Below are 21,086 nucleotides of genomic sequence, written 5' to 3' on the forward strand. Positions count from 1 at the left end.
AGCATCATAATAATTCCAGTAAAAGCCCTAAAATCTTTTGAAAAATAAGGAAAGAGTTAAACGTTCTTAGTGGACATCTTGGATGAGGGATTTGGAGCAAGATTCTAGTCATCAGAATTAACTTTTTCAAGCTCTTCTTCAGAAGCTTGAAAAGGCACTCTAAAATGGTCCTCCTCAGATTTATTTTAGTTCGTGTCAGTGTACATATGGGGAGATTTATCTTTAACATGCTAAAACCAGTGGAGATTATCAGATGGGGGACAAAATGTCCTTGCCCCATCCATTCCTTGTTTTCACAGTGTGATCGCAAGAAGATTTTCATACAACTTCACATTTATCTGGACATTATCCCATCAGGAAAGCGGACTTGACTGTGATCATGCAGAAGACTTTCAATATCACGCAGATCCCATCATTGTCTCGTCATTGAAGCAGCACAGCATGGCATTTTGCATTAATGGGAGTTTGTGTTAATATAATGCTGCTTCAGTAATGGGACAATGGCGCTGTGAGCTGGAAGCCTTTTGCTGGATCATAGTCAAAGATGGGATAAGGACGGGAGAACAATCTCGTTCTAATCCTGTCCCCATGTGATAATCTCCAATGTCTTTTCATTTATATCAGTGACAATGGAAAAGTTGTAGCTCACTGTCAGACAACATTCTTAGCAGACACAAGTTCCCAGATTTCATTCCAAGCATCTTGAAGTAAAGTTGGGAAAGATCCCTGTATGAAACACTGTAGAGCTGCTGCTATTCAAGTCACCATGGAGCTAGACAGACCAATTGTCTGACTCACTATAACACAAATTGCTATGTTCCTAATGTTCACTTTGCTTATAGGAAAGAATGTAATCAAGTGTGTGATTGGATGAGGGTTTTTCTGCTTTTCTGCCCTCACTAGACTGATGAAATTACACTGTGTCCTGTAGAGCTCATCCAGAAACCAACAACATTGTGAATGGATACTTTAAATTAAGACTTTCCAACTGAATATGACATCCAACTGGTATTCCAATCTTAAATATGTATTTTTGAACACAAGTCCCATTGGATGCAACAGATGGGGATAGATTTTGGAGTAGCACTTTTGGAAATGGATGCCTTTATATTCTAATTTTGCAAGGCAACCCACCTTATTTTTAGTTGAGAAGATATGCTTGCTGTCAAGAATCCATTCAGTTTCTAAACACCAGAGCCTCTGCTGCAAGTCCTCTTCATTTAGAAAATATAGAGAGCTAAACTAAGGGAGCTAAATGTTTGTAAAATAAAGAAATTAACAGAGTTAGGGATTAAATCAAATGGGGTCTGAGAGAATTAAGGAGTGCAGTCAGAAAGCAGGATGTGGAGAGAAGGAAGATCTTTTCCTGATGTCTTTAGTAACTGACCCACAAAGTCAAGTTTTTTAGTCACCTGCAGCTATTGGGAACCTCAATTTCTGCACAGCTGGATATGACAAGGATGATGGTGGTGATGATGATGACATCTGAGAACCAGCGCATTCCTACATATAGTCGCCCCTCCGTTTTCATGGGTATCTGTTCTGGACCCCTCCACAAAAATGGAAAATTGCTGATATTGGAGTCCCTATTGTTTCCAATGGCAACCTGCTCCTGTGTACACTGCTGCACACACGCCTTGGGCATATGCCCCATTGTGTCACCCTCCATTTGCCCCTCACGTATTTCCAAGGGACGTGGGCTCCAAGTCTGTGAAAATAGAAGGGTGACTGTATTTCAGAAGCCTATAAATAGATTTGCATTCCCAGAACAGATATTTCTGATGTCCCTTCAGATTTCATATTGTACTTAATTTTTTCTGCAGGTATCAACTGTGAGCTGGAAATTGACGAGTGTTTGTCACAGCCTTGTCTTAATGGTGGAACCTGTCATGATAGTCTGGGGGGCTATTACTGTTCCTGTCCACTTGGCTTTCTCGGTGATCTCTGTGCCGTCAACATTGATGAATGTGCAAGTCAGCCATGCCTCAATGGGGGGCAGTGTATAGATGATATCAATGGGTATGTACTCTCAGTGCTGGAAAAGAGTTGACAACAGGTGACAAGCACTTGTTACCTTTAGCCTAATAGGCAGGAATCACTTCTAGGTTAAACTGGTTGAAAATATGAATTCCTTGCTTTTGTTTACCAGCTGGATATCCAACCACTAATTCCTGCTAGAATATGGGGATATATATATATTTTAAAATAAAGCTGAAATGTAATCTTATTCTCAACCAAAAATGATAAATCCTCCCCCCTAAAATAAACTCCTTCCACAAAATAAAGCATTCTGGATGTGGCTCTGATGTTTATGTGGAGCAGCTTTTAAAACATATGTTACCTGTGTGTTTTCATAAAGGAGAGACACAATATATACAGCTATGCCTGCACAGACAGGCAGCAGTGGCTACTACAAACATGCTTAGCCATCAGTGCATCTCAGTATTAGGATTTCACTTCAGACATTCTCATGTATACATATGTATAAGGTGTGGAGCACACTGTTGCACTCAGACACACATTTCACTAGCCTCTTTATAACACCCATGTATCCATGCTCCAACCAGGGCAAGATGGTGGAACATCTTTCCCTCCAAATGTTTTGACTGACCATTCCTTGCATGACCAGTGGTAAGGGACTGTGGGAATTATCATACAAAACATATTCTGGGATAGATGTTCCCTGTCTCTGACACAGAGAGAACAGAATGTGTTGCCCATTCATTGCATCCTCAGTGCCCTTTGTTTTCATTGAAATTTCAGAGTTTTATTTTGGATCGTGCTCTATGTATGTTTGTATGTGCCTTCAACTCACCTCTTGACTTATGGTGACCCATGGATTTTATAGAGTTTTCTTAGGCCAGAATACTCATAAGTGGTTTTGCCAGTTCAAAACAGAGGCTATAGCAGGGCTTAGTAAAGCTGCCTTTCTGGACCACAGCTCCCAGGAGATTCTTAGAGCTGGGGGATTCTGGGAATTGTAACATAAAAAAGTAAGCTTTCGAAGATCTGATCCAAACTCCTTGGGTAGAACATTAAACATGATTTCAATTGGAAAAAGAAGTAGAGGCCCATTAGACTGGTCTAATGGTGGCGCAGTGGTCCCTGGTGGTGCAGTGGTTAAATGCCTGTACTGCAGCCACTCACTCAAAACCATAAGATTGTGACTTCAATACTAGCCAGGGCTCAAGTTTGACTCAGGCTTGCATCCTTCTGTGATCGCTAAAATGAGTACCCAACTTGTTGGGGGCAATTAGCTTACAATTGTAAACCGCTTAGACACAGTATGAAGTGGAATATAAATGAAGCTGTTTGTTTTTTGTTTGTTTGTCAGCATGGTGACACAAACTTTTTCTAATAGGTCTGGTAAAGATATGGTATATTGTGGCACCCATTCATTGGCACTAAGGAGGATCGTAGTTCTTTTGGCTAAAAAAGTGATTCATTCAAGATTTGTACTCCAATTCTAAATATTCCTGTTTAGAAGCAAATCCCACAGATTTCAAGTTTGGACTAAAGTAAAGTGCAGATTGTACTAAAGTGACATAAATTTCTCCAAACCAAGGGAGATTCATTAAAGGAAGGGGAACAAAATAGGATACAGATTTGCATAAGAATATGTATGCTGTTTTATATGCATAGATGCAAATGTGGAGGTAATTGTTATTATTTAAATAGAAATAACACCATATGTATTGGATGAGGGGACTATGACTGGGTCACCTGTGAGCCTGTACTGTTTGCTGTCCAGATATTCCTTATATAACTTCAGAGATTCTACCTTCTTTATAGTCTATCTTGGACTTGACTTTGGCTGAACAACCCTTTAAACAGAAGACTTTCTTTTATAAACAGGATAGACACCCTCAGCTACACAGTAAATCAACTCCTCTGCCCCTCAAAAGAAATTTCCAGTAAGGGAACAGGGACTGGATAAGGACTTGAACGTTTTTCCCCAAATCTTTCTCCCATGGCTTTTGAGGTTTGAGATACAGAACATATATTTGAAATTCCATGTGATAGGCATTTGAAAGTCCATATGGCTGGGTGCCGAGTAGGAACATTAGGAATGGAATAATAGCACCTGAGAAATGGACTTAACATACCATCCTTCCATTTCTCTCCTTCTGTTTCCAAATGCTGATAATTCCCCAGTAGAAAAGGTTATTTTGATTCCAAAAGGGCTGAAGGTCAACCATGGTATATGCCTTGTATGGGCATTTTTGAATCAGCAAATGAGGCTTATGATCTCCTGCTAACATGTAAAATAGTTCTTTGTGATCTTGACAAGAATACTATCAGTCAGGCAATATCTGTACTAAGACCACCCAAGTAGGCACAAAACAGTGGGCAAACTTTCAACATTTCCAGCTCTCTTTATCAGGAAATATGTTCCAAAAACCAGGTTAGGTGGCTGTAGGGAGGAAAGGAGGAAAAGGAATAACTGGCTTAGTGCTGAAGCCATGAGATCTGCATGGTTAGTCTTAAGATGGTGTGTCGGAACAAAGAATCCCACAATGGCTGGTTTCCTCATTAAAAAAAGAATCGAGTTGTTGTTAGGGTAGGGCTTCCAAATAATAGCTGGGCAGAAGAGATAATTTCAGCAGATGCTGCTTGTATGACATCATTGTCAAGGAAATGTTACTGCATTGGATAGAATTCAATGAGATCCAGTGGGTATAATGGTTTGAGTGTTGGACTATGACTCTGGAGACAAGAATTCAATTCCCAGTTCAGGCACGAAACCCGTTGGTGACCTTGGAAGGCAATGACAAACCACCTCCAAACAACTCTTGCCAATAAAACCCCATGATAGGGTCACCATAAATCAGAAACGACTTGAAGGCACACAGCAACAACAGCAACAGCAGCATTCAGTCAATGTGAGATCACTGCTTATAATCTCAAATGGTCAAGTTCAAAATCCTTGGCACACGTTTACAACTTCAGTGAGTGGATCCAGATTTTTCTCAAGAGAGTTGTTTAAAAAAGAAAGCCTTTCAGAGTGAAAGAAGTGGAGCCCACAGCAATATGTTGGAGCAGAGTATTGGTTATCAGGGTTCAGCAAAACTCTCATCTTCTACCTCCATTTTCCTCATCAGTTTCCTATTGGACTTTGGATGGGGCATCCCCTTCAGGATTCTGCTTTTTTTTTTTTTTTGAACTGTGAAAAATGTGGGACTCCCCCCCCCCCACCGCAAACTTTAAGAAACCTCCTGCTTATGTGTCAATGATGATATTTTGACTACAATGAAAATAGAGTGAATGATGTGAATCACTGCCTTCTCCTATCACAACAGAACAGACATCACACTGACGTAGAATCCTCTATTCTGTCTGAATGGTACAATAACCACTATTTATTAAAGCTATGCCAATGAAGCTGTCCATTGAACTAATTTGTTCGGATTACAGGCTCAGGTTTTGTGCCCTTCTTAGATAAAGCAACAATCAGATTTTATGGCATCATTTTGCAAAGGCCACTTTCAGGAGAATTGTTTTTTATGTTCTGTCGTAAACTGGATTAGTGGAGACTGATTAAATTTGAGAGTTGTTGTTATTGTGAACCCTCGAGCTATTTCTGACTTATTGTGATCTTACAGCAAATCTATCATGCAGTTTGCTCTGCAATATTTGTTCAGTGGTGGTTTGCCATTGCCTTCCTCTAAGGTTAGAGAGCCAGTGTGGCATAGTGGTCTGAGTGTTGAACTATGACTCTGGAGACCAGGGTTCAATTCCCCATTCTTCCATGAAACCCACTGGTTGACCTTGGGCAAGTCACACTCTCTCAGCCTCAGAGGATGGCAATGACAAACCCCCTCTGAAGAAAGTTGCTGAGGAAATCTTATGATAGGGTTACCTTAGGGTCACCATAAGTCGGAAACTATTTGAAGGCATACAACAATAACTACAAGAACATCAAAGGCTGAAAGAGGGTAACTTGCCCAAGATCACCTAGTGGGTTTCCATGATGGAGCAGAATTTCAAACTCTGGTCTCCCAGAGTCCTAGTCCAACATTCAAACCACTATATGATGCTGGATCTCCAGTCTGAGTGTAGGCAAATAAGATTTCCAGAACATGTGAGTGTAAATATGAATTTTGAAAAGTGAAGTTGAAGATCTCCATGCGCTCATTTCAATCTTTAAAGGATAATCAAATCCGGAGCAAATTTTTATGTTAGGTCTAGGGATTTCAGAAAAGTAGGTTGACCTCAGTAAATAGTCTCATAAAAACCTCCTTTACCAGGAACACATGTAAAATCTGTCTGTCTGTCGGTTTGGGGAAAGGGATCTACATACTAAAGGTCCCAGGTTCACTTCTCAGCATCTGTAGATAAAGCCAGCAAAGACTTCTATCAGAAACCTTGAAGAATCACTGTCAGTCAGTGTAGACAGTAGTGGGCTAGATGGTCCAAATGGCTTGAGTCAGTATGAAGCAACTTCCTAATGATGAAGATAATTTAGAGAAACACATGCAAGGAGTATGGTTTAATGACAACATGAAAAGTGGCCATGTAGAAAAAGGTTTTGGAAGGAAAAAAACCAGAAGCTTTTGAAGTGTGTCAGATAAGACTATCTTAAGTGGGATAAAAAAGAAAACTAAAAGATAGATCTTGAGTGGGAAATAACTTCAGCAATATTCGCTTGCACTGCCAAGACAAAATAAACCTTTTCACTCAGACACTACCAAAGTATAACACATAATAGGAGCTTATCGCCCGCACATTTAACCCGATTGCACCCTAATGGGATGCAGCTGGGATGAGGGATGCAGGAAGAAATTGTCACATGTAATGCACTGCCAATTCCATTGGCCAAGCACAGCCTGGCTGGAGTCTGGCCCCCAGACATGCTTCAGAGGCCACTTTTCCAAGTCGGAAAGCTCCCGGCTTTGAAAAACAGTCTCCAAAGCACATCTGGGTGCTGGGATGCAGTTGGGCTGTACTTGGCCAGTGGAATCGGTGGTGAATTATGTGTGATAACTGCCACCAGCATCCCGCATCTCAACTGTATCCCATTAGGGTACAGCCAGATTAAATGTGAGTGTGATAAGCTCCTATAGAGGGAGTATAGGAAGAGGAAGTTAACATAGAAAGAGAGAAAAACAGAGACAGAATGGGAAGAAGGAATAAAACAGGAGGCTATATTCATTTTTCCTCTTGTTACACCCATTACAAAGTTGTAGACCCACTTCACACAAAAATTACACCCCACACACCTCCAGAAATGGGGCCATCAACAGAAAAAGTGTTCCCCACCCTTACCTTAGACTACTTCTAGGGAATACCTCTATGTTCATTTATATAAAGTGGACCTTTGGTATCCACTCAGGTTTGGTTCCAAGATCCTCCGTGGATACCAAAATCTGTAGATGCTCAAATCCCATTAAATATAAATAGTGAAGTAAAATGATGTCTCTTATATAAAATGGCAAACTCAAGAAAGAGAAAGGCCTAGATGCTATGTTTGTGCTCTAAAAAGCTTTGTGTAAGACAGAGAAGGATGCTACATTGGTGAATATTCTAGTTTTGAGAAAAAAAAAGGATAATGGCACTTTTTAATTTGAATTTAATTGAAATGCAGATATACCTGCAACTGTACAGACAGTGGATATATGGGCCTGCACTGTGAAATGTTAATTCCTTTCTGCTGGTCACATCCATGTTATAACAATGCAACCTGTGAGGATACAGCGGAGAGTTACATATGCCACTGCTGGTCAGGTAAGCTCTGTATTTTCTTACAAGCACTATCTCTGAATCTGTTCTACATTTTGAAAAAACAGGTTTTTTAAAATATATGTGGCACAAAAGCCAAAATTCTAGATCCAAATACTTTGAACATCTCACCTTTATAAATTACGTAAATGAAAGTTCATTTATTAATTTGGTATGCTCTTTCCCTTTCCATGATGGAGTGAGCAATAAAGGAAACCTGAGGCTTTATGCCTGTCCACCTGTCCATATACCTGTCTTATTCAATTCTACTATGTACATAGCATAGAGTAATAACAACACATTGGAAAACTTATCATCGTTCCCATAATGTACCTTTTTAACCTTCATTCTACTATATATGACTTTTTAGCACTTTTGTTGCAGAATTTTCACAGGAGTAAAAATAACTACCGTATACACTCAACTTCATGTATAAGTCGAGGGCAAGTTTTGGAGCCAAAATTATGAATTTTGATATGACCCATGAATAAGTCAAGATTAAAACTTAGAGGCAAGTAACAAAGGGTGTAAAAGATGAAGCAAAGGAAAACAATGCTAAAGAACTTTAAAAATTTTGACAGGCATAACTGTTTGTGCTCACCCTAAAGGCTGGATGGATGAGATAGTAGAGTGGGTTGATGCTTCTTTTAGGTGCTCTGAGAAGGGATTTAGCTCTCACCTTTCACCAAGGGGTGGTTCCTCTTTTTTTTATAAGAATTAAAGTACAATATTTACATTAATCCATGGATAAGTCAGTTTTTTGCGTCAATTTTTTGACTAATATCCTAAGTTTATACATGAGTATATACAGTAGACAAGAATTTTACAACAATGTCACCTCAAGAATTTTAAGTAATGCCCCTAGTTTTATCAACTTGCCATTTACAGGATTGGTTTGTTCGTTGGTTGGTTTTAGACAAAATACAGCTCAAATCAAAATGACTCTGGTCAATTCATTGCATTTTACCACTGGGGACCCTTTTTGTACCATACAATATAATGTATTAGGACAAAAATTGTGCCATTTTATATTGGAAATATGACAAGGATGAGAGTAAACAAGTACATAGAACCCTCCCTCAGCTCCAAGATAGGAAGCAAGCAAATACGTGTTCACTCAATCTGTATTAAGTTTAAAAAAATGAAATAGTAATTCCCAACCATTAAAAATAAATAAGCAAATAAACAAACAAACCCAATGACAATTAGATGTAACTAGGATATTAACTTTAGTCCCTCCTCCTCCTCCTCCTCCTCCTCCTCCTCCTCCTCCTCCTCTTCTTCTTCTTCTTCTTCTTCTTCTTCTTCTTCTTCTTCTTCTCACAATCCATAAAAACTAGTCTAGTAATGTACACATTCTGGACACTGTCATATGACAAGGGTGGAGAAGGTGTGGCATCCACAGCCCTTGAACCCTTTACTAAATTTTAATATGGGCCTGAAACAGATGGGCAGGAACTGGCGTGCTAGCGCCAATTCTAGGGTTCAGGAGCACACACCAACTGCATGCTGCCAAACCCTAGTCCGTACGTGGGCTGCCATGATGACATGAGCGCGGTGCTGCATCTGTACATCAGGGCACTGCTGCGCCACAGTGCGCTAATGGCACACTGATGGCGGTGCCTGCCAAAACCCACTACTTTTAGTGGGTTCTTTTTGGTACGGAAGGAACCCACGTGGCTTGGCTGCTGCGAGCTCCCTCAGGAGCAAAAACGGGTGGCTCCAGCCCACCCTTTTGGGGCAGTCTGTCGAGCCCCATTGTTTCAAGCTGATTTTCAGACAAATTTTCTCCTGAAAATGGTCCAAAACTTAAAACCATTTGTGTTTGGTCTTTCCACCGCCACAGAACCATCAAGCCACTCAGCATGATTTTCTTTTTCTTTTTTCTTTTGACTTGAAAACAACCCAAAAGCAGTGATTGGAAGTGACATGACATCACTTCCAATGCATTGCACTTCCAATAAAGAATAGACATCATGGCACTTCCTGCATCTGTTTTACCCAGTTTGTGACCAAAATTAAGGGTAACTGTGGAATGGAAAAGGTCTAACCACCATATCTGCATGCAAATATGTGTGCAAATATGGCCTGAGCGGAGCGCCCTGTTGCTTTCAGGGCCACAAAAGGAACCACACACAATGTGAAGGCAGCACTTTCCCCAACTTTATCTTACTTCATCCTTTCACACATCTCAAACATTCTGCTGCACTATGTTGGGTGAAATATTGCGTTGCTTTTAGTGCTTTTTAATGCTGATAACAATAATGTTTTGTACAGTTCATGTTTTAATATTCTTTCAATAATTGTAATGTTTCCTACCTTTTCTTCTCTTCAATAACACAGGCTATGCGGGGTCACACTGTGAAATTGACATAAACGAGTGTAACAGTAATCCATGCCGCCATGGGAGCGAATGTGTGGAATTATCATGGTCAAACTGGTATGGAGCGATTCTAGAGCTACCCTCAGAGTTCAGCTACCATACAGCATCAGGTTATGTGTGTCACTGTCGTTCAGGATTCACAGGTAACATAGGTCTCCAGATCTTTTGACTTGGATATCTAATAGTCACAGTCCAAAGGGTCCCCCTGCTGGGCATAACCTGCAATAGATGCTAAGGGCTCTTTCATAAGCAGCAATTCAATCTGTAGTTATTAATTCCATGCACAGAAACCATGGGTGGAATATCTGTAGGAATACCATCATTAGCAATAAACATACATTTCTGGGTTTGGCTAAAGTATTTTCATAATGTAAAAATGCTAAGTTTCCAGTAGTAATGATAGCCATATAAGAAATCAGTTTAGGAGACAGTGGCATGTTAGACAGTACCAGTGATGTGGGGTTTTCAGAAATTTTCTAGTGCCCTCAGTGAATTTAAATATGATTTAACAGGTTTATTTGATGTGTTCCTATTTTGCTAAGATCTGGAGAGAGAGAAAGCAGAGAAATTTGTTTAGTATTATAACAGCCCTAGTTATAGCTGAAATCTGCATAACACCAAGGTGGATAACCTTCTCCTAAGTGCTTCTGACTCCATCTCCCACAATATGCTCAAACCACTATACCAAATGGCTTGGGCCCAGGTTACTTAGAGGAGCACCTCTCCCCATACAATCCGCCCCGCACACTCAGGTCAGCTGGGAAGAATTTGTTAAGGGTTCCGACCGCGAGATATGCGTCAACCTCGCACAGGGCCTTTTCTATCTCGGCCCCAAAAATTTGGAACACCCTTCCCGATGAGCTCCGCTCCACCACCTCTTCAAAAAGAGACTGAAGACCTTTCTTTTCCATCAAGCTTTCCCCCATGTGCCTTGATATTGTGTGGTTTCCCCCCAACATGTACTTGCATCATTGATATCAACTCAGCTGGCTTTGATTTGGTTTTTTATGGCTTTTAAATTGTAACTGATAATTTTTATTATTTTGTTTTGTTTTATTGTATGCACATTTGTACTTTTAACATGTATTATTGTATTCTCTATTTTTTATTGTGCACCGCTTTGATCAACATGGAAAAGTGGTATATAAATTATTATTATTATTATTATTATTATTACCTGCCATTGGTCAGATGAGTTGGACTGATGCGAGCTATAAGCCAACACATCTGCAAGGCCTACCCCTGGACTAGAACATAGTCCAACTAGGTCTGTAGTCTCATCCTACAATGGGAGCCAGGATGGTATAGTGGTTTGAGCATTAGCCTAGGACTCTGGGAGACCATGGTCTGAACCCCTGCTCAACCATAGAAACCCACTGAGTGAACTTGGGCAAGCCACATTCTCTCAGCCTAAGAGGAAGGCGATGACAAACCTCCTCTGAATAATGTTACCAAGACAAATGTATAGAATGGTTGCCATAAGTTGGAGTTGACTTGAATGCATATGTCAAAAGCAACTCCTACTACTGTATACTCCATTTGACAATCATGATGAAATTTAGGCTCAGATGCCTTCATGCTCCTCTTCCTCAATTTGTTTAATATCCAGTCTAAGGGGAAAATATAACAAGCTCAGAAGCTTGCTCAATGTTTTGTGACGTTTTAGTTGGTACTGGGCCACTGTTTCCATCCATTCTCTTCTGAAGTGGCCTCTTGTGCGACAGGCAGAAACAGGACCCGTATTGCAAATCCCCCTCATTCCAGAGATCATTTGCACAAGGGGTAGGTGGAAACATCAGCCAGTCATGTCCCAAGCAACTGGAGAACAGAATCCCATTGATCACAATGACTGCTTCCTAGTGGTGCCTAGCTATCCCCTAAAAACTAGGGACTACGTAGAAATCATGAATATGTAACAGTCACAAGAGTGCAACTCTAGATTATGCATTTATAACTGCCAGAAAATTCTGGCCTTTGTTACTATTCTTAATTGATATGTGACTCTAACATTTTCCATATAATTACAACTAAATAAATATTTTTTTAAAAATCTTAAGGGCTACTGTATTCCCACCCCTGCCCTAAAGTCATGTATTGCTGCAGAATCCAATGTAGGCAGTCTACACCATTGGAGTTTATCAGACAAGGGGAAGTGGAAGTATAATCCGATGGCAATCTGAATGCAATCATGGGATTTAACGTTATTGCATGATAACCCACTAAACACAAATTCGGGCAATTGGAAGTCAGTCCAAACACAATCATGTGGTTTCATGTTATTGCGTGATAGACTGCCACACGCAAATTCGGGCAATGGCATGCTATTTTCGGGCAATGGGGAGCCAGTTCGAATGCAGTGCGTATTCATGTAATTGCGCGAAACTAGCAACTTTAAGTGAATGTGTTTTGGCCCCACTTTCTTTTCATTCGAATTTAAGAGAAATTCCTCCCGTTTGATAAACTCCATTGTCACCTTAAGAATACCAAATAATGTCCCCAACTTTTAGCCACTTGACATTTACATTTTTTTAATAGTCAGACAAAAAATAGCTGAGACAAAAATTCTGCACAAATACACATAAATAAACAAGAAAGGAAAGCATGGGAACAGAAGCTGTACACAAAATATCCTACTGTGTTCAGAGAACTAGACCCATAAGGAGCCAGAGGATTATAATGCTCTGCATCTACCAGATACTTACTATGACCAGTGCTTTTCCAGTTGTGTTCTGGGAACTGATTCTTTGTCATCACCCAACAGCTTCGAGCAGCTGCTGAAATTACTCACTGTTACCTTCAAGAAGAAATTAGTGAATAATTACATTTCTAAAGACAACTGACTTTTCTCATTTCTTTAAAAATCATCTTTTTAAAGCAGTTTCACCTAGTGATGAATGTAATCAATTTTTTGAGTTGCTGACTGTGTCAAAATAAACAACTTTAAAAGTCAGCATGATGATGGACTAACAAAACATCATAGTGGTAGTAATAGTAATGACTTTCCATTGCAGAGAGATATACAGCTTTGCTTAATGTTACACCAACAGATAATGAAGCCCAAAGGTGATTAGAGGCTGCTGTAATTCATTTGACAGTTAACTGAGTGAATGGGACCATGGGTTCATGAATAGCCAGCTTTCACCTCCAGCAATGAGAGGGTGTTCATGAGCTTATTTTTTAACAGTCCTTCCAGGGTCACTGACTAGGGCACACGGACTCTTTGTTCAATGATGATACTTCTGAAGGTCAGTTGCCCATCTAGACAGAACTGATTTAAAACTCACAAAAGTGAACTTAAGGATGGAATGGTTGACTTGTGAGCCAGATGTGTGGTGTTGAAGCTGGACACCTGCCTAGCACATAAGTAAAGTCACAACTTCATTGATTCGTCTCAGACATGCTGAACCCAATTCCTAGCTATACCAATATATCTTATGAATGATCCTCCTTAGAGGATTATTGATTGAAAAACTGAGCATATAGATCCCAGATCTTGTACCCTGGTTAGAACTTTTAGAGATGTACAAATCATGTTAGTGACTGGTGCCATCATGTAGGTAGCAGATTTACACCAGTATCCAGTGTGCTACTTGCTAAGGTGGGGCTTTTCACACTACACATTTATAGTGCAATTACTCTAGTTTAACTGCTGCAATAGCATCCTATAGAATGCTGGGGTTGTACTTTGGTGAAAATCTCTGGAAATCTCTGCTGAGCATCCTAAAGGCCCCTCCATAAAGATCAAATCTCAGGATTCCATAGGATGTTGCCAGGGCCATTAAAGGGGAACAATAGCACTATAATTACACAGTGTGAAAGGGCCTTGATCTATGAGAAGCTTTTGTAATCAAGCAACAGCACCTGCTCTACAGGTGAATCGTGTGGCTAGGTTTTAGGTTTGCTCAAGGAATAGGCCTGTAAATGGAACACTGAAAGAAAATGTTGCTGAAGTCCAAATTCAACTGCTGGTCCTAGTAAGCCTTCAGTCAGTAAAGGATAGAAGTAATTAGACTCCCATTCTGAAGCCTTTTTCTGCCTGGCTACATGGCAAGGAAGTGAAGCTTTTAGGCAAAAGGATCTTTTTGACCACAGTGATCTTAAGTGAAAACCTTTGCCAGCCACAGTGAGAAAAAATGTCGGAATTAGTTATATTGTTGATAGTCCATGTGCTCATTGCCTGAAGGCCCCATTTGGCGGTGGACTTTTCATAAAGAAGGACTCTGCCAACTCTCTCTGTCTTCCACCTCCACCATCACTATTTATCTTGGCATCCTGAATCCCCACAGGGAATCCCTCAGTATCTTTAGTCATTTTCAACTACACTGAGCCAATAAAAAAAGGATAATGTTGTGACACTTGAATCATATGTGCATTAATTTCTTGGCTAAAAAAAACCTCTGATGGTTTTATTTCTGAAAGTCAGCAAGCTGAGCAACAGCCAAACTGGAAGCATTTAGAGTATGCACTCTATATATCCTCCCCACATATCAGGCAGTAACGTTCTGTTGTCCACTTTTATGTGAGCAATCTCTTAAATGTAGCTAAGAGGATCACCAGATTTTAATTTCAAAATCTAAGGGACCCAACACAGTTAGATCAGTAATTTCCAGTTCCTGTGTGCAGTGGGGAAAGGACTAGTGGGCCATGACAAATCAACTAACCAAAGGATTCTGTAAACACAGCTATCCAGAGCTGCTCCATTGCTTTGCCCCAAGCCTAAATTTTGAATTAGAAGAGGATGAGCTGACCAAGTATGGGGCTGCTATATTCCTCACTGGAAAACAGGTACGAGTGAAGGTATTAGTGAGGATCCTTTCAGACATTTCCCTTCAGGTCTGATGTGCCTGAAGAATCAAATGATTACTGTTAGCACACTGCTCCAACAGCAGAGCCAAAAAGAACACAGAAAGGAAAGGAAAGGGTTGAGTTGGAAGATTGGCCCTGCAAGATTTCACAGCTTCAAGCAGAATCAGAGCTTTGGAGGAAAAGAATGGAGAAGCAATTCATGAGGCCTTTGTCCACCACTAGCTTTTGTCAAGGCAAGTTGCTCACTTGGATCTTTCTTTGGTGCTGCAAATACTAGTCAGCCTTGCCCTGTGGGCAGTTGCTATGGATCAATCAGAGCATCAACAGTTTCTTCTTGTGATGTTTGGCTTTACTGTCTTCCCTTCAGCATCCAGTGGCATCACCTAAATGCTTTGAATGTAGAGGTTCAGCAAAACTACCTGCAGCAACTTCCATCTATTGCATGCATTTTTATATGGACAAATGTTCTAGGCCTTCCCTGTTTCAATTAACAGCTACACTCAGATCAGTGGCTCAAGCACAGACATAGCAGGTGCACTCCTCTGAGCAGCAGTTCCTTCTTAATGTAAAAGTGCTTCTGAAATTTTACCTAAGAAAAAGGTGTGCCTCATTTTTCACGTGTGGATAATCCCAAACCAGACGGATAATCAACCCTACATGACTTGCTAGGAGGTTCTGCGGAGTGTATATGTGTTTGCTAAAACAAACGTCTTATAGAGCTAGGCTGCATGGAATCTTCCAGCTGGTATAGGTTGTAGAATGAATGGTGCATATGTCCTGACTGCTGTACTAACAGCATTTCCACAATAAAATTGTGGAATTCCACCTACTTTCAAAACACAGTTGTCTTCACTGTGACATCATGATATTTATTTATCCTTTTTGTGTTCCACCCTTTTTTCACAAGAGCTGAACGTATATACGGGATCATCTCATTTTATTCTCATAACAACCCTATGAAATAGGGAACCCAGATAAATAATGGTAGACCAAGGGAATCTAGGTTCAAATCCACTCTCTCACACAAAGCACACTGGGTGGTTCATTAACGTTCATCCTGATCTTCTTCTCAAGGCCATTGTAGAGTTAGAAGCAATGGAGACCTATTTGATCAATGGATGTGTCAAGATCTTGAAGGAGAGATTGAATTAAATAAGGACAGAGTTCTAGCTTAGAACTGTGAATATCTTGGAAGGGGCAAGTTATTCATTCTTCAGTGTGACACTGCCTTTCATCCATAGCGACTATGCAAGTCTTGAAGGTTTGATGCTGGAGGGGAACCCAACAGACTGATACTGATGGCTGGTGGTGAATGTTGGTTCCTACAGCCTGAAGTTAAAGCGCCATAGGCATTATCAGTATCAAAATCCATATCAGCTGTCTTGATTTAGAGGGGGCAGGAGAGGATAAAGACAGCCAAACCCATATGTCCTCTGGGGACTCCAAAGGCAAACAGTAGAACAAGAAGCTTCCAAAGTTGTGTTTTCTTTCCTCATGCAAAATCTTGAAATTCAAAATCCCCTTTTGAGGGGCAAAGATTTCCTATGCTCTTTCTGCCTTGCTGACCAACGCTGCAGTCACTGACAAAATGAGATCAAACCTCTCAGCTGCACTATGCTTTTTTGACAATAGCCTGCTGTAAGGCATTTTGCCAAGGAGATCAGCCCCAAAGAACGGTTACAAGGTAGTTCAGAGTGCTTGATTGCTCATTCGTGACTGCTCTGTGCTTGATTACTCACAGATGAATATATGAGCTGACTTTCATTGTTTGTAAAGTACTGCAAGGTGACAGGAAAGATCTGTTGGAGGCATAGGACCTTGACAGTTATGGTTTCCTTTATTCTGAGGGAGGGGAAGCAATCGCCAGGTTCTTAGAAAGCAATAATCCATCAGATTTTCAAACTGGCAAATACAAAATAAGAAAACACTGCCTGATGAGTGAGGCCAGTAAAGGCATTCTAGCTTAGTATTGTCATTCTGTATCCGTTGCCAACAGCCAGCTCTTTGGGGTTTCAGACAGGGCTGCTTCATCCATTCTGGAACACAAAAATTCAGATATTCAGCAATTGTGTGGTTCACATGTGTGTGTGCGTGTGCATGCATGTGTGGAGTACATCAGAGAGAGAGAGAACAAAAGATAACTACCTCCAAGAAGCCAGGTGTTCCCTGTCATAACTGTCATCCATGAAAGGAGGCCAAATACTTTGCACCCCCAATGATCTGTTTACTCTGTTTACAATCCTCCAGCTAAGAAGGATTCAGGAGGATCCAAACTGTAAACAAGTCTTACCCAAATAAGTCTCTCCACTGACAAAAGTGTTTCCATCAGTGAAATGCTTCCCCCTCCCCAAGTTCATCCTTGTAGTACCATCAGACTCTTCTTCAAAAAGTTGGAGGAGCTTTTGGATCATATTTAGAGGATATGGGCAATATGTGTCAGCCTTATGTTTAGGGTGAATGAACAAACAAAAAAGATTATATTTTTTGTGGGTTTTTTGGGTTATGTGGCTGTGTTGCGGAAGAGTTCGTTTCTGACGTTTCCGAACTCTTCCAGAACTCAACCATGTAGGCCGAAAACCCCACAAAAACTATGGATGCTGGCCATGAAAGCCTTCGAGATAACAAAAAATTATCTGCCATACAAAATCTCTTCCCAAGAATGTCCTGCTCCAGGCTAATCTCACTGCAGAAGGATTATCACCTAATCAGAGAGGGGAAGAAGTTCACAAGGGAGTCTCTTTGAGATACACACTTGACAGTTATTTAGATCATAGCACTAAGGCTGCAATCCTGTACCCACTTCCCTAAGAGTAGGTCCCATTTGACTCAATGGAATTTCCTTTTGAATGAACATGTACATGCAAGTGTACTATATCAAATGCTACAGAGCATCACAGGAAACCCTCAGGACTAACAAGTGCTTGCTGACTGCAAATGTATTTTTTAAAAAATCTTAAAAAACAGAGAGACAATTAGCACTTTAAAGCAGTTTTTGCCTCATTTCAGAACATCTCTGATCTTGAAAGAGCATTTGGACAAGCTCAAAATAGATCTTAAAGACTCCCTCCCCTTTCTTGCCATCATTTAAAAACCTTTCTTTAATCCTTCACTCCCTAATATATGAGCTGTGCACCCTGTAATCAGCTTTATAAACAAGAGCCCTGACTATATTTTGAATCCCCCTTCTTGCTGTTGACTTTCATGGGGTTTGTTTAATTCTGAGGGACTTCTAATAAAGTGTTCTCTTTGAAACATGCAAGCATCACTTAACCTCAGCCAAGATAGAGGAATGCTCCTAACAGTGATGGGGCAAGAACTTTACATATATCTGGACAAACAGTCCATTTTGCTACATACTGTCACTTCTATTTCATCTCCCCGACACTGCCACCCCTGGCTGGCTTTTCTCACATACTGAGATTGTAGTTGAGTGTGACTCCATAAGAACATGGAAACAATGCTCAGTTATATATATTTACTCTTTAGGATCTTGTCTAGTTTTTCATCACTGCACTTCACATTCCTAGTCTTATTATTTCTTGACTGCCGTCTCCATTCTGATCAGTGTTTGATTCAATGTATGGGAAATCTTTAACTATTTCAATTTCCTCATTGTCTAAATTGAATGTATGTAGATCCTCCATGGTCATTATTTTGTTTTCTTTATATTCAGCAACATGTCTGTCTTCATACTTTCTCCCTCGACCTTTCCTAGTAATTGTTCCAAGTTCACTATATTTCCTGTGGGAAATATGGTGTCACCCACATATCTAAGATTGCTGATGTTCCTTCCTCCTATCTTCACTCCTCCTTCTTCTGCATCTAAACATGCACTTCATATGACATATTCTGCAAAGAAGTTACAAGTAGGGTGATAGAATGCACCCTTGCCTGACCTTCTTGCCAATTGGGAACCATTTTGTTTCTGTATATGCCTTTCTAACAGTAGCCTCTTGTCCTAAGTACAGATTTCTCATCAGGACTATCAGATGTACTGGCACTTCTATATCTTTAAGAGTGTTGCATAGTTTTTTTGTGATCTATGCAGTTAAAGGCTTTCCTAATTTATAAAACACATTCTTTAGGAATTCCTTTGCACTCCAGTAGCCATCCCCCCAATTTATTTTAGAATACTTGGAAATTATTTCTGGACAATCTTATCTTCCATCATTGGTCATTAGCTATGGGAATAGAGAAATGTGTGGTGTACTGTCTAATATAATTGTTGTTGTTGTTGTGGTGGTGGTGGTGGTGGTGGTGTGCCGTCAAGTTGTTTCTGACTTATGGCAACCCTAAGGCAAACCTATTATGGAATTTTCTTGGCAAGATTTGTTCAGAGGAAGTTTGCCATTGTCTTCTCCTGAGGCTGAGAGCATGTGACTTGCCCAAGATCACTCAGCGGGTTTCATGGCTGAGTAGGGAATCAAATCCTATTCCCCAGTGTCCTAGTGCAATAATCAAAAAACTACATCATGGTGGCTCAGTATCTAATGTATTATTATTATTATTATTATTTACTTATATCCTGCCTTTCTCCCAATATAGAGATTCGAGGCAGTGAAAATACAATTTAAAAAAATATACAGAAGCATTAAAATGTATAAATATATTATAAATTTCTGCAATTGCAGAAGCAGCAGCTCATAAAGTACCATGCAAATCATGTTAGAAATAAAATGGATTCAAGCTAGGCATACTTGTAGCACTAGTGTCCAGTAATGGATCAACATAGCAAGGGCAGAGCAAGTGAGCCCACATGCCACTAGACCAAATACTCACTCCAGAACTGACACAATATTTCTGCCAGTGTCTGTAGTAGAGAAATCTGCCACTCTTCAGATCTTTTTGTGTATTAGTGTACAAATGCTTGTCTTTCTAGTTCAGAGTGTGACCACAGTTAATAGCAATTATAATGAATCAGAGGCCCAGGAAGCTTATTCTCAAAGCTGCTTTGAACCAGCAGGATTTTTGTCTTCTTTCCCAGCCACTAAAAAAGCACAGGCAACCTATCCATTCTCTGTGTACCATCATGTCCAGCCCCTGTTGCCAATTGTTTTCAGTATTGAGACACTGCATGTGAGATATCCTGTAAATCCACTTCATCTCAACTACTAAGATCCATTTCTGAAGAGCATTTCCAATACATTCACAGAAGTGGAGAAATGAAAGGGAGGTGGAGAAAGATGAGTGAGGTTGAGCTTTTCTGATGACATTTGAAAGGGCTGGGATTTTATCATTTTCAGCTCTCAGAGACAGTGGCACAGTCAGAAAATTCACCCTTTAAAACTCCCCCCTGCTCCTTTCTTGCTAGATTTGCACACTTTTTGCCCCCTTAGTCCTTATTTCTTGTAAGCTGGTGCCATCAAACACCTCAGAGACAGAACTAACATGGCCAGAAATTTGGGTGAGGTTCCACTGGTGTCATTTAAAATATTGTAAACGCAAAAATCTAGCTTACCTGAAACAGTAGGTATTCTGTACAGTGCTGTGCAAATTTACAGCACTTTATAAATGAAGTATAATAATAATGACAACAACAACAACAATAACAATAATAATAATAGGTAAGTACATACTATGCATGGAGTTGCAGTGGCTCAAGTGGTTAAGATGACTCTGTTGATTGCAAGATCGGCAGGTTGGCAGTTCAAGGCCTGGTTGCTGCATGATGCAGTGAGCTCCCATTACTAGTCCCAGCTTCTGCCAACCTAGCAGTGTGAAAGCATGCAAGTGGAAGTAGATAAATAGGTACCATTCCGGTGGAAAGGTACAGCATTCTGTGCAATCATGCTGGCCACATGATCACAGATTAGTCTCTAACAACACTGGTTCTTCAGCTTAGTAATGGAGATGGGCACCGTCTCCTAATAGTCGGACCTTTACCTATACCTTTACCTATACCTTTACTTATACCTATATACTATGCATACATACTAACAGTCCGTAGAAGAACAGTCTGATTATCAGTTAGCTATCTTTGATCAAATGTTCTCTTTGGTATCGTAAAAAAAGATTTGTGATACCTTTTTACGCTTTTGTTGGAGTTCAGATCTACACATTAGAGCAGGCTTCCCTGTCTGGTGTTCTTCAGATGTGTTGTGCTATAGCTCCCATTATCCCTAGGGGTTCAGCAATCTAGAGGGTACAAAATTGAAAAAGATTACAGTAGACTGGAATT

At 40.3% G+C, this 21,086-nt stretch overlaps 1 protein-coding gene across 1 annotated transcript in view; it reads left to right on the forward strand.

Annotated features, from left to right (window-relative positions):
* The window catches only part of CRB1 (crumbs cell polarity complex component 1), a 113,953-nt gene that overhangs the window by 24,150 nt on the left and 68,717 nt on the right, over positions 1–21,086 (forward strand). The window contains exons 3-5 of the mRNA XM_089518337.1: positions 1,824–2,019; positions 7,586–7,725; positions 10,063–10,245. Of these exons, the coding sequence (XP_089374463.1) occupies positions 1,824–2,019; positions 7,586–7,725; positions 10,063–10,245 (519 nt within the window). The remainder of the gene's footprint in view (positions 1–1,823; positions 2,020–7,585; positions 7,726–10,062; positions 10,246–21,086) is intronic.

Source organism: Sceloporus occidentalis, unplaced genomic scaffold (genome assembly GCF_023333645.1).
Source record: "Sceloporus occidentalis isolate IW3139 unplaced genomic scaffold, rSceOcc1.0.p SCAF_3, whole genome shotgun sequence".
In the NCBI taxonomy this organism is placed as follows: domain Eukaryota; kingdom Metazoa; phylum Chordata; class Lepidosauria; order Squamata; family Phrynosomatidae; genus Sceloporus; species Sceloporus occidentalis.